Source organism: Ursus arctos, unplaced genomic scaffold (assembly GCF_023065955.2).
Source record: "Ursus arctos isolate Adak ecotype North America unplaced genomic scaffold, UrsArc2.0 scaffold_5, whole genome shotgun sequence".
NCBI classification, from domain to species: Eukaryota; Metazoa; Chordata; class Mammalia; order Carnivora; family Ursidae; genus Ursus; species Ursus arctos.
This window is the reverse complement of record NW_026623067.1, coordinates 86,078,118-86,092,671: the sequence shown is the minus strand read 5'-3', so window position 1 is coordinate 86,092,671 and position 14,554 is coordinate 86,078,118. Positions and strand designations below refer to the sequence as shown.

Here is a 14,554-nt window from a genome sequence, read left to right as displayed (position 1 = left end):
TGGATGGATTGTGTTTCTCATCTGCATTCTGTGTAGCTCCAAGGTTCTGAGGAGGTTCTGAGGAGTCTCTGGGAATGACAGAGTGGGCGGGGGACCTGGTCCTTACCTAACTTCAACCAGGGCAGCCCCACTTTCGTTGCTTCATTTATTGAGTTTACTTATTTGGTTTCTTTATTTTTTTGGTTTGCAGAAATATTGTACAGCTACAAGCAAGTTTGAAAAACATTAGGTCCCATTTCCTCCTAATAGTTTTATAGATTCTAAGAAGTGTCTGGAGGGGCGCCTGGGTGACTCAGTCGGTTGGGCATCTGCCTTCGTCTCAGGTCATGATCCCAGGGTCCTGGGATCGAGCCTCGTGTTGGGCTCCCTACTCAGCAAGGGAGTCTGCTTCTCCCTCTCCCTCTGCTGCTCCCCCTGCTTGTGCTCTCTCTCTCTGTCTCCGTCAAATAAATAAAATCATTTTTTAAAAAAGAAAGAAGTGTCCGGACAGAGGGAAATAAATGACTAAGAAAGATGATACCTTGCATGTAATGCCAGTTTCTGAGCTGGGGAATTCTGAGTGTAGCCAAAAGGCCCTGGGGTTCAGGACAGTCATGGACAGACTTCAGGCATCTGCTGTATGATTGGACTCCAAGCCCTTCAGAGCCTAACCCCAAAATGCTCTGATTTATGTAGAGTCTGTCTTCTGAAAACCAGAAATATCACTTGTTTTCAGGGTTTCTCATCTGTAGATTTACAGATCACTTTTATGCAGAATACATTTTTGCTGGTAATAAATTTGTTTTAGGAAACAGGTCAAATCCATCAATTCAACCTGATGGAAACCGCCGTTTTAGAAAGATATTTTTTCATTAGGTGTCCACTGGTGATTACCACTGCCCTAGGCTTTATGTAAGAAAATAAAAACCAAAATCAAGAAAGCCATTAAGCATAAAAGAAAAGACGTTTTTAGTTCTGAGAGTCTTCTTTCTCGACTGTGTTTTTCAGCTTAACTTTGAGAGTTGAATTTAGAAACACCCAGATGTGTTCTATAAATACGTTGCACTTACCGCTCAGTTAGTGAGTACATTAATTATCTTATTAGGGCCCAGTGTTTCTCAAATAGTCAGTCTTCTGCTGAACCATTTAGAGCTTTGCAGATGACTCCCCAAGTGGCTTTCTCCATCTTGATGTCCCACACAGGTCTGCTTTGGTTCTCATATGTGCTGCACATCGAATCTATACCAAAAAACGTGAAGATTTGTGCAATAGGTCAATTCCATGGCCAGTGGTCTGTGGCTTTGGAATGGACTACGCAAGGCTATACATAGAGCTTACACTTGACTTGAAACATCCTTCTTGGTAGAAGATTGCTTGGTGGAACAGGGAATGAAAATGTCACTAATTTCTCTCTCTGACAGTCTGGTTGTTGGACTCCTGTCACACTAATCTCTAATTAGAGGCTTCAGGTTGGCGAGCCCTGATTCTCACTTAACACTGCAGGCGTTTCTGTGATCCTCATCCTCCCAGGTTCTTTGCTGCTTTCTCACTGTGCTAATTCAAGTGAATAGAAAGCAATGCCAGTGTTAACAGGCAACCCACATTTCATGAAAAAGAGACAGCATGAAGCCAGGCCTGTTGTGATATTGACAGAGCATAGCACTTCCAATCATTGCAGATTCTGAAATGGAATGACTGCGTTTGACAAAGTTGACTGAATTTATGAGCCTGCCTCTGTCAGGTTCATTGCATTCTCAGTATCTGTCTCTTTGTATGCTTTGGGACTTTTAGATGAGTTTTTTGCCACCCAAGAGTAATATTTCTTACCTCTCTCTATAAAAAAATATATCCTTAAAGGCCTCAGGCCAGTAGTATGAGGTGCGTGCATGAAGCGTAGTGCATTGTGGGTGGCCTAGAATCAATCAGCTCATTCCCATATTTAGCAGGTGGCCTTTAGTCTCCAATAAGATAATCAATTTTTCTTCTTAAAATTATATCAGATACTTAGTCATGTGTGCCCCGTCCTCCCACCTCATGGGTGGTCCCTTGAGGAAGCACTGCATACATCCAGGTGACAACTGCATTTAAGGGAATCTTCCCTTCCATCAGCTTTTGGGAAGGTCAGGAGGTGGCCTCCTCTGGCTGTGCCCAACTAGAGTTCCATTACTGATGCTGAAGGAGAGGGAACCAGTCTGTTTTTACCGCATTCAAAAAACATAACTTTTGTTTCATGTAGTGATGAGTATTTGTAAAAAGATGGGCTAATAAGCTGTAGGAACAGCAGTTTCTTTTCTCCAGAAGCCCTGACTCAGTTTAATGCAGAGGGCAACGTGGGAGGCAAGTGCATACTTGTTATCTTTAAATAATCTTACTTCAGACCTTGCCTACAGATTCCCAAGAGCAGAAGTCACCTGTGCCCTCTACAAGCTCTTCAGTTGAAAGCTTTAGACCAGTAGGTCTCAAACTGAGCTGCACATTGAAATCTCCCCGGGGGAGGGGGGCTTTAAAAAATGCTGGTGCCTGGGTCCCCCTCCTCCAAGATTCAGATACGGTTAGTCTGGGATATGTCCTGAGCATCGGGACTTTTAAAAGATCCCCAGGTGGTTCTAGTGAGCAGTTGGGCTGAGATCCACTGTATTCTTGTTTGTGTTCTTGGTTTAACTCATCCCACGTCAATAAACACGTGTTGAACATTTATTATGTATGAGTTACTGTGGAGTTCGTGGAGACGGACATTGGTTTGACTGGGAGGCGGAGGGAAGGAAGAGAATGTGAAGTTGCCTGTAGAGACAAAGAGCAGGTGCTTCGGCTCACACCTAGAATCATTTTCACAGCCCTCACCAGTCTGGGGAAGACCCTTTCTCTTCATTGTGGGCTCTGCCCACAGTCTCTTCGTGCCTACCGAGCTACTGCTGTATCCTCCAGACTTCTGGGAAGCTTAGCCTTGCTGCTGAAGAGAAAGGTGAGATGAGAGAGTGTAAAAGTTGCTCCAAAGTTTTGGTGTCCTGGACCTCTGTGTTCTAACGTAGGGAAGCAATGGCAAGATGTGACATGTCACTCAAACAGGGACGTGAGAAGTCCTGCTGCAAAGGGAGGGAAATAGAATCCCCGAAGAGAGCCTGGTGCATGATGTTGGCTGTGCAGGGTCCCGGGAAAATCGATGTATCATCTGCTGTTTTATTCTTTTCTTAGTATCCTATTTAAAATATTTTAAACTGCACTTAGATGACTCATCTCATTTACATGCAAATTTGATGTATTACTAGAATTTACATTACCCTCATTTTATCCATTTTGATATGTGCCCATCTCGGGGCCGGTGGGCACTTGCTTAAAGAGCAGTTGGGCCTCATTTGAATATGCATTGTCCACGATGACTGTTGCTACACCTTGTGAATGCCAGGTTTCACAGATAACCCAGCAGTTTCCCGGAGAGCCAAGAAACTCAGAGAGAAGCAGATTCCAGAGACGTATTGCCCGACAGACAACACTCTGCCTCTGGGCCGCCAGGAGTCAGCCCCTGGGGCTGTTAGCAGTGAGTGACATTGCCCAGGGAGTCTGTAAAGAATGACAGACCGGTGTGAGGGCAAGAGCCCTGAATTAGAAAAGAGGAGTTGAGTGTGCTCTTTGCAGCACCTTCACAGATGTACTGTGGGCTCCTTACCTCCCCCCCGCCCCCCGCAGATAGAGGGGTCCGTTTTCTTCAGCCTCCTCTCCTCAGAACAGAGCTATGTGAGACAAGAGCTACTTCGCTTACACCCTTGAGTTTGCTAGGTGAGCTGGAAAAACATTGCCTTAACAAAGCTTACAAAGTAAGAGGCAGATTAGTGAGGTTTTTTTGGCTCATGAACGGGTTTCCTTTCTTCCCTGAGTAATACGTGTGTATTTAACACATATGTACACAGGCTGATGCTTCTTTGTCCTTCAAAAGTTCAATTAAATATCACTTCTTTTGGAAAGCCTTTTCCCGCCCTCCTGGAGAAGGCTGGGTGCCTCTGTCCACAGCAACCTGCACTTTCCCTAGAAAGCACTTCTCCGGCTTTGCTGTGGCTGGTGTGATTGTCCGTTTTCTCTGCTCCAAGAGGACTGTGTCATTGTACCTCTGGAACACAGAAAAATGTCTTGATGGGCCAGAGACTGGGGGAAAAAGTGATGCCTGTTTATGTCACGGGGCAGTGTGCCCTGCCAGGGGGTCCCTTATTAGTCCTGCGGCATCATCACATCTCTGTCACGTTTCAAAGTCTCAGACAACCACGCTCCACAACAGAACATTCCCCAGGCCAAGAGAGATCCATTACAATTTACATTCCCACAGAGCAGCCATTTTGAAGAAATTGTAAAGGACTTTGAAATGTATTTATATGTAAATTGAAATCATATCTCGTCATGTAGATGAAAAGTGCATGTCAGTGAACATTTTACTGGGGCAGGTGATGGGCTAGGCCCCAGTCTGGCACTTCCTGCACATCACTGTTACCTGTGTGCTGGGCCAACATGGCACAGGGCAGAGAACATTTGTATTTAGGGGTCCTGGATTCAAATCCTGACTCCCATTTGCCAGCTGTGTGACCCTGTGTGAAATACCAGTTCTTTCTGAGCCACATTCATCTGTAACAAGGAATATTAATGCTTATATGCCTGGAAAATAGTAGATGCTCATTGAATATTTTCCGCCTTCCTTCTATACTGGAATGGGGACATACTTCTGTTTTGCTTCTAGTGGTCATTAGGATGAAAAATTACCAAATTATGTTTAAGTATTTTGCCAAAGTATAAGCCATGTTGAAGAGTGGAAATGTGTTTGACTTATCCCCTGCCGCACGAGTACCTAATTCTGATGAGTACAGTGTTTCTCAGCGACAGCATGGGACAGTTTGTGTTGAAGAATTTTGCCTTGTCTGGGACTGTACTCTGAGTCACGGTATTACTTTCATGCTGTCTGGAGCAACAAATGCCAAACCCCACTATGATGACAAAACCAACAACAAAAAGCTCCTTAGACTGCCATTTGCCCCCAGGTAGCAGTGAAGGTAGGTAGAAGTCCCGAAGCCCAAGAAATTACAGGAGGTAGAATTGTTTTGAGTCAGGAGATCTGCCCACAGTTCCCTTTCTGCCACCAGATAACTGTGACATGAGAAGCGACCTTAAATGTCACAAAATTTCAGAATCTTCTGTGGGGCCCTCCTGGGTCCACCACGCTGAGCAGGGTGCTGATGCTGTAAGCAGAAGCATTAAATCTTCTGAACCATGTAGTTTTTGCAAAATTTTGGAAACCAGCTCATATCTTGTGACCATTCACATCGTTCTCAGTGTTATCCAGCCAGTGTAGTATGTCACTGATCTCCAGGAAGGAAGGCTGCCATCACTTAACTGAAGCATAGCTTGGGCATTTCCTGAGTACTGCCTGACAGCAGCATGACCCAACAAAAACGGCTGAACCACCATCATGAGCTCCTTTCGTCTCCTGTGCAAAATAGTTGGAAACCCCAGGGATATCTGGAAAGAGGCACCTGATGATGTCACTTGGAAAGGAGAGTAGCACAAAGAATCACCTTGGGTATGAGCTTCAAAGGACGAAAGGAGTCTGGGGCCGCCATAATGTCAAGACTTTAGAGACTGCTACCACTGTAGCTGGAACAGTCTGGGAACAAGGTGAGCTTACCTCCACAATGTCTGGTGCAGTACTAATTGGTGCTTCTGTGTTTACTCAATACCTATTCATTGAATGACTACTACATTAATTGAGCCAGCAAATATTTATTGAGTCGTTACTAGGTGCTAGGCATCTATAGGTGGTAGGGATTCGGCAGTGAACAAAACCAACAAAAACTCCTGTCTCTTGAGCTCATAATCTAATGGGGTGAGAATACAGCAGGCAGCGTGCATAGGACTGAAAATAAAGGGATGACTCAAATACCCTTTGCTGTTAAGGAACTTACAGTCTAGCAATAATACAATACATGTTATTGGTATTGGTATTTTCAGTAGTGGTCACTTTTTCAGGGAAACTTTCTCCATTTAGAAAAAAGTGATTTTAAGTCTTTTATTATATTCATAAGTGTGATTTTAATATACTCAGGTGTCAGATATTTCCCTCTTAGAAGAAATATGTCCTATTTTAAAATGTAAGGCAAAGCGGAAATAAGAATCACATAATATAAATGGCTTCTTCAGCAAATTTTATCAGAAATAGTATTTTTTGAGCCATAGGTATCATTGGGGAGATAGTTCAGGCTTGGGTTTACACTTAGGTGGAACTTTCTGGGAAAGTATTGATAAGGGGGTGGAACAGCGGTGTGATGGTCTAGATAAATTAGTTCAGCTGAATCTAAGAAGCTCTAAGGGTTCTCTCCTCACCCTTCCATAGTAGCAGCAGCAATAGAATGAAACTATGGTGTGATTTACCTTAATTAGCATAGCAATTTACCTCACATTTTCAAAAAGTGCTAATAGATGTTAACTCAAAATAGATTAAAATACCAGACAAATTGCTACTACCTTGAAAAGAGTTATAATAAGTTTGAAAATGTAAATTATGGTTATGCAGTCTTTGGAGAGAACTATAAAATCCAATCTTTCTTATATTTAAAAAAAAAAAACCTGTGGTACATACTTTCTTCCCTTTAATCACAGTAATTTCTTCAAATGATACCACTGCATATTTCTTTAGGAAGATAGGCTGCATTTTTCAAATCTCCTGTGTAAGATAGGAGTTGCCATTGATAGTTTTCAGCAAGAGGAAAAGAAATTGAATACAGAAAACCAGGGATCATGGGGAAATTTAAAAAAATTCATCTATGTTCCTTTTTTATATTACACACATTTTATGAGTTGGAACAGAGAATGGTTCTTTTCATTCTAGCGAGTGGAGTTGTGCATGACAAAATGTCTGCAGAAATGTGTATGTAGGCGTAACGATTTAAAATGATTTGGACCCTCCTGGTGTCTTACACCGAACTCTTTCTCTAAGGCACCAAAGTGCTTATGGATTCTATACAAAGAGGTGAGCATAATTTGTACTTCTGAGGAATAAATGAAAATAACTTTAGTATAAAATTTGTCACACCATATCGCCAGGAGACACTATAAGTAAAAGATAGAACCTTCCCTAGTGGGAACACGTGTATTTCCCCTGAATAGCTTCTGCCCAACAAAGCTCTAAAATGGAATATTTGCATTTTCCCCTCTGCTTTGTTTTCTAGAATTTACAGAGCACAGTTAGCAAAAAGATTGCTTAGAAGACATGTTATATCCACAGAGGATTACTTGTTCTGTTTTTCATACAGCCACGTGAAGCCAAGTTACTGTCTATTCTTGCTCATAACCTGTGAGAAAGCCAGAGAGCTAATACACTGTGTATTCCCAGGTACAGGTAGACCTTACTTAATGCAACAGAAATGGGTAAATTGAATTTTGGTAGATCAAAGGATATATAAAAGACATTGGGGGAGCTGAGAAAATAACTTAACCTGACCATGAAAGACTTTACCAAGTGAACAATTATCCCCTCATTGATGTACTTCATAAATTTATCTTCAAGTATCAAGTTCGCTTAAGGTGAATTGTATCTCTCTTCCTGCAAAACAGTTATCACATGAGATATTTTCTGTTTTTAAACATTGAATCTCCAAAACAAACTGCCTGTCAGCCCTAGGTGTAGGACTTTATACACGCCCATGTGTCCATTAGAAAAGACACAGCACAGAAGACACCCCCATAGGGTGGGTTTAAATGTCTTCTCTTCTCCATTCTTTCGTCATCTGTTCTCAGGTAGTTGTTCCTTGAATACCAAGTGGCTTGGGCCACTTGCAATGAAATGTAGATTTTCTGGGCATCCTCTCTGACCAAATGACTTCGGTTCTTTCTTAATGAGACCTGAATCCTTAATGGGTTTGTTGATGGCCGGAGGGAGGAAGGTAACCTAACAGCAGAATGGGGAACATCATGTAAAGAAAACAGGGGATTTTCTGAAAATAGATATTTAAAACCTGGGCTGTTTCATTAATGAAAACTCTGGAATCTCCCCCAGAGAACAATAAGATATAATGGACTCTGCTTGTCTATGAGGTATGTTTAAAGGTTATTTCTTGCCCTGTGATTATTTTATTTTGAACGCTACAACTAATGTTATCAGAGCTTATTTCTGAAATATCTCAGAAATTGAACAATGTTGAGCATCACTATAGAGAATTGGTCACCGTAACATATCGCTAATTAATTCATTCACTTAATAACCATTTATTGAGTGCCTGCTGTAATAACAAGAGCTACCATTTGGGGACCTATTTAAGTCAGTCACAATGTTAAGCATATCATTACACTTAATCCTTATAACAATCCGATGACTTAAGTACTTTTATCTTGTGTGTACAGTTGAGGAAACTAAATCTTGAAGAAATAAAGTGAAACCAGGGTTCTGACCTGTTTCTGGTTAACTCTGAAGTCCATGATGTGAACCACAGTTGCCATGTTTCTTCCCTGCGTTGTGCACAGCTTGATAGCCTTAAAGGTAAAAGGCAGTCCCCTCGTCCCCAGAGGCTTCTGTTCAGGTGGAAGGGACAGGCAAGTAAAGAGATGATTGCAATATTAGAGTGCTTAAGTAAAAGAAAAACTATGCAGGGTGCCCACCACAGGTGCACAGGGAAGGGGGTACCTAACCCAACCTCTCTGGGAGATAGGCTTGCTTAGGGAAGACTTCCTGAAGGAGGGAATTTCTGAGCCAAATAGGAATTCCTTGGGGAATCATTGATCTTTGTGATTAGTATGTTGAGTGTATGGCTTTGCCTTGCTTTGAGTTTCTGTTTTTTATTTGTCATTTGGTATTTATTTTATCATTCATTCACTAATCACTAGGCCTGACTTAGGGATACAAAAACGATCCCGGCTCTTATGGGTTGTACATTGGAGCAGGAGAAGTAGATATTAAATGAAGCAATTATAAACTAACTTTATAAGTGTTTTGAAGGCAAAGTGGACAATGTTAAAAGAATAAATAACCTGGAAACCTTACCTAGCTTAGGGAGGGGAGCAAGGATAGGGCAGTGATCAAAGTTTCCTGGGGAAATGACACTGACGCTAAGAACTGAAAAATGATTAGCAAGTAGGCATAAGGAAGGGGTTTTTAGGGGAAACTGGGTTAAAAAGTATTCCAGGAAAGAGAATAGCATGTGCAAAGACCCTGAGGTCAGAAGAAACTTGGACAGTTTGATGATCTGAAATTAAGTCAAGTGACTGGAATATCAAAAATTCTAGAGAGGTAGACAGGGCTAGATGGTGCCTGACCTTCTCAGTGTTTTGTTCTAAGCTGCCTCAATTCAAGCAAGACTTAGAGCATAAATTTAAATTAAAAAATTAAAAATACTGCATAAAAATCCTCTTAGGGCCATCAGTTCATATTCTCAACTCTAATTTGTTTATCAGTTTTTCCTTTTTATTTAAAATTATTTTCTTCTTGTTTTTGAAAACAATGTTGTACGCTGTATCTGTATCACAAAAAAGAACTACATGGTTTGATTGAATTTGGAATGAAAGTTGATTTAAATACAAGCAAGTCTTGAATAGAGTGGTATTCTGACAGATTAAGTATCATCAATGCAATGTTGGAATATCAATTCTCAATTTAAAAAAAAGATAATATATAACATAGTTTTCTAAATCACTCAGGAAACATCATGTTATTTCAGAAAAGTGCAGATGACTGAATGTCATGGTCATCATACTTCTAAGCAGGCTTTCAAAGCAAACAGCAAGGGTTTGATGTTGTTTTAGGTTTTTCCTGGTGGTCCTGATCTTTTTCGATAATGGACAGACATGAAGAGGGAGCACAAAATTGTGTATTATAAGCACCTTCTTTTAGACCAGCTTACTCAGTATAAATGAAATATTGATGTATTTGAAAATGCCCAAGTGTTCGATAAAGGTTTTAAATAAAACTACCTAAAAGTTGTGGTTCTTAGGTTAATCATTTATTTATCTAAAGGATGAAGGAAGCTGTCTTCTTCTGTGATATGAACTGCAATCAGCTTAAAAATAATTGACAAATTAATCCCTTCACAGCACAGCAATTGTAAAGGTGTTAGTTTTAATTAGGACTGTCTGATTGCCTTGTCTAATCAAGAATCAAGGTGGTATCTTTGATGGTTAAGGTCTGTCGGGGCCATCCCTGACCTGCCAGCCATGTATGTTTTAATTATTGATTCCTCACATTTCAGCCCTTTTCACAAAGGGACTTAAAGTTTGCAATACCTTAACATTTAAAGGAAAGAAAAATAAACATTTTCCCCAACACTTCTATCTGGAATCCTGTGGATCTTCTCTACCAATCTACAGTTTTGTCCTGAAAAAGCTGTCAGGTCGATGATGAAGTCAGAGGCACATAAGAATGCTATCTTACTGCTTGCCTCTCCTCCCAAGCACTAGCTTTTCAATGGGCATTGTTAAGATCTCAGTAAGTCACTATCATTCATGCTTCTAGAAAACACATTTGATTTCTTGATATCGTATGTCTTCTTTAAAAATCCCCAAGGGTGAATGCCAGTACGTAGGACATCAGGAAGATCAGACAAAAGGAACACGTATCTTGTAAAATGCTTTCTCGGGCTGCTGAGAAGGAATGACGTGAGGGTTCCTGGTGCCACCATTAGCACACCAGAGAACATGGGCAGCAGGTGGTTTCAGCGGTCCCTGTGTGTGACGGCGGCTCTTCTGTGGTTGCAGGTCAATGAAGTGACAGTGGAGCAGCTGGTGCAGCAGTACCCCCACATCACCTTCAGCACCGTGTTGCAGGACTGCAAGAGGACCTTGGAGAGAGCCTATCAGATGGGCTGGACCCCCAATATGTCTGCCGCCTCCTCCTAACACCCCTGCTCGTGCGTACGTCCACTCGGATCATTCAGCAGGTGGAGAGGAATTGGAGATCTGGGATGAGTGATCCCTTGGAAAGGTTTTAACTGTTTCATGTCTACGGGTGTACCCCAGTGTGTATATTTGTGTCTTGTTTGCATACTGCATAGCATAAGCGCAACTGCTATTTGTTCCCAGGTGAGCTGGGTTTTTTTTTTTCCTTAAAAATTAAAGATTTCGAAAGCCACAGACCCCTTAGTTTTTAAGTTCAAAAGCTTATTTCTCTAAAGAAAAAAAATTTTTTACTGTAAAACCAAAAATCATTGGTCTTTTATTTTGAGCTTCTAATTACTGCCTCTTGAAGATGCCGCAACATGAAGACATGTGCCTTCTCTTTTGATGGGATAGAATTGTGCGCTTCTCCTGATGATGACCAGACCAGAAGTGATGTTGCACTAATTAGAAACCAGGAAACCAGTACTTTGCAAAATTTCAGGCACATACACACACATATGTTCTCACACCCCCTCGTATACGTGGACACGTGCATGTGTACCCAAACTCCAGGGCAGTTTCTTTCTAGATCGTTTCCTGACAGAGGGGCCTTCCTCAGGTCACTGAGGGAACATGTCATCCACTGTGGCTCTGCCTCAGTACATCCACAGGGGGCTGACTTGAGATCTCTAGGTGAGGTAGGAACTAGAGAAAACAAAGCCTTCTCTGACGTTTTTCTATGGAGGCAACAATCTGAAGTCCCCTGGCCACAGCTCACAAAAGTTAATTATTCATTATTCTGCAAATGTGTTCTGTTGAGTCCTGAGTATTTTAGTTAAGTTTTATGTTAACATTGTATTAGCTTTTATTTCATGGATAGTAACTGGTCCGGGTATATTTTAATGATATTTGGAGCTAACCTTAGCATTATCCACATTAAAGGCACCAGTGTAATTAATAGTGTGCAGTTATTTAAAACAAAACAAACCTACAGATCATTTAATTATTTTTGTTAATTTTGGTAATTATGAAAGTATATTCCTGAGATTTGGAGGTAGTCACGTGAATAGAAGATTAATGAGTGAGATATAAGTAGACAATCTTTCTATTAATTTCTTCTTCTTCTTCTTCTTTTTTTTTTTTTTGCTTTGCTTTGGGCTTTAGAACAGGTTTTTTGGATATATGCATGTTATTTTTGAATAGTTCTTGTGCTACTACAAAGATCTATTGCTGGTAAATGTATGAGTTAAGAGGCAAAATTAGAAAATCTTTTCATTAAGATTCTGTTTACACTCGTCAGAAATAAGCATTTTTTTGTTTAAAGATTGCCAGCTTTCAGTTAAGACAATATCTATCAGTAAATGAATATATGTTTTGATTTCACACATCTTCACAATTAATTCATAGTAGGGACTCAGGCTCAAGTAAACTTTCCTGTGTCTAGATTTATAATCAAGACAGCAGGGAGCCTTTTTAAGCTAAAGAGTGATTATCTTTCACAGTAGAGCTAGATACAAAACCCCGCCTTGTGAGTTTGCTATTTATTCTTCCCCAACATGGACGCAACTGTTTTTTTGGTCTTTAACAGATATACTAAGGTTTGAGTTTCACTTTCAGTAAGTCCCAAAATGACTAAAATGATACTAGCTGTAAGAAACAAAATATAGCTTTACATTCAAATACCATTCACTTATTTATAATGATTCCTCTTTTGTAAACACGGTTTCCTTTGATTATGTCAACATGTTTCTGATGTGGCATGTTTTTTTGCTTTTAATCCCAATCAGTTAAGAAAATCTAGTTAGTAAGTACCAAGGGTATTTTTTCCATCACTAAATAGGTTACTAATTTAATTTGAAAGGGATAAAATTTGTGTAAGAAAAAAAACCTGTTTATTATTAATAAAAAAGTTCTTGCACATCAAGTGGTATTGTTTTCATATTCATTTCCCCACCACTGAAAAATATTTTAATTCACAATATTTTAACTGGTTTTTAATCCAAAACTAATTTATAAGACACTATGTATAGTAATAGTAGCTTGAGTGAATAAGCAAAAGTTTAATTTTTATATATGTCACACTATATTTTAAATAGTTAAAAAAGACAAAAGAAGGGAGAGCCATTGATGATACAGATGGTGCCATTTCAGTTCAAAGTTGTAATAATCTTTAAAGTGTTACAGTTCGGTTATCAAACGGTTTCAGAAGTGTATAATTGATTTTTTTTAATGTTGCATTGTTTGAATCTAAAATACAGCACTATAACATGCTTTAGCTTGGGGGGTGGGGTGGGGTGGGCGACTTGCACTTATTCTTTAAAATGTTGACTAATCCAGAAAGCCTGATGCAACATAACCTGGAAAACTGCTTCGGTATATTTGTAGAAATCTGTAGAAATATCATATCCAGCCTCAAAGCATTAATCTCAAAAAAACAACCAGGAAAAAAAAAAAAAGCATCACCTTGAGTGATCCTGTGATGGTTGTTGAATGTGTTCTCATTAGATGCTTTGAAATGAGGCTTACAATGATTTCTGGGCAATATAGAGTTTCTTGTTTTGCTTAGAATGTCATAAATATATGTGAACACGTTTAATGCAGGGCTTTTTATCCTCTCCAAAATGTCAACAGTATTTTCAGAATAAAGACTATGAAATATATTGCTGTAGTGAAAAATTCTGGTCCTTTGTCTTTAATGTCTTTTTGAGTGGATAAAGGAAATTCACCCAGTTTGTAGTTTCTATATTTCCGTGAATCTTTTGACCTTGCAATGGGTTGCAATAAAAGAGAAACAAAACACTGCGTCTTTTGTTTTATTTTAAAGACAACAAATGGCCTCCCTGATGCTGGTTGGGTGTGATGCACGAAGTCGTCCGTGTCCTTGTGTGTTTCACTACTGACTACGTAAGTCGGACTAACCAGAATAATAAACAAGCCTGGGTTTAGGAGGTTCTAATTTGGCCAGTGATTACTGAAATTAGATTAAAACCTTAAGCAAGTGGTTTGTTTAAAATCCCATTCCCTAGGGGCGCCTGGGTGGCTCAGTCGTTACGCGTCTGCCTTGGGCTCAGGGTGTGATCCCGGCGTTCCCGGATCGAGCCCCACATCAGGCTCCTCCGCTGGGAGCCTGCTTCTTCCTCTCCCACTCCCCCTGCTTGTGTTCCCTCTCTCACTGGCTGTCTCTCTCTGTCTAATAAATAAATAAGTAAATCTTTAAAAAAATAAAATCCCGTTCCCTAAAGACTCATTCATTTGCTTAGCCATTTATTCAACTTTTCAAAAACAAATATATACATGTATTGAGAAAAAAATATGTACCAGGCACTGGCCATTTAGTGATAAATAAAACTCATCTCCATCCTCAGGTTTCTCCTAGCCTAGAAAAGAGACATTCTTGAAAACTAGCAATAGCAGTGCAGTACAATAGGTGTAATAATGGGTGTAATTAGAACACATAAGATACAGTAGCAGCTTTGGGAAGGAAGAGCTTCACAGAAGAGGTACTTTTAATGAGGGTTGAAGGAGTAGCAGGAATTTACCAAACTTACTGTGGGGAGGGAAGAGAGAGCAACCTGGAAGATGGAAAAATATGTGCAAAGGCCTGAGGGAATGAGACAGCAAGGCAAGTTCAGGGTGTTTGAGGTAACCAAGTCAAGCAGATGAGTATGTGTTCTGTAGGCGCAGGGGGTAGGAAAAGCCTCGACAGAAAAATAAGGGCTAACCATAAACTCTTCATTGG

The 14,554-nt window shown here is 40.3% G+C and overlaps 1 protein-coding gene across 3 annotated transcripts in view; it reads left to right on the top strand.

Annotated features, from left to right (window-relative positions):
- FBXL17 (F-box and leucine rich repeat protein 17) overlaps positions 1 to 13,612 on the top strand; it is a 484,901-nt gene extending 471,289 nt beyond the window's left edge. For 2 of the 3 annotated variants that reach the window (XM_026498490.4, XM_026498489.4), the window contains one exon: positions 10,696 to 13,612. In XM_026498490.4, coding sequence (XP_026354275.2) covers positions 10,696 to 10,836 — 141 coding nt within the window. In that variant the 3' untranslated portion in view covers positions 10,837 to 13,612. The other variant, XM_048221019.2, reaches the window with a different exon arrangement.
- Positions 13,613 to 14,554: the final 942 nt, after the last annotated feature.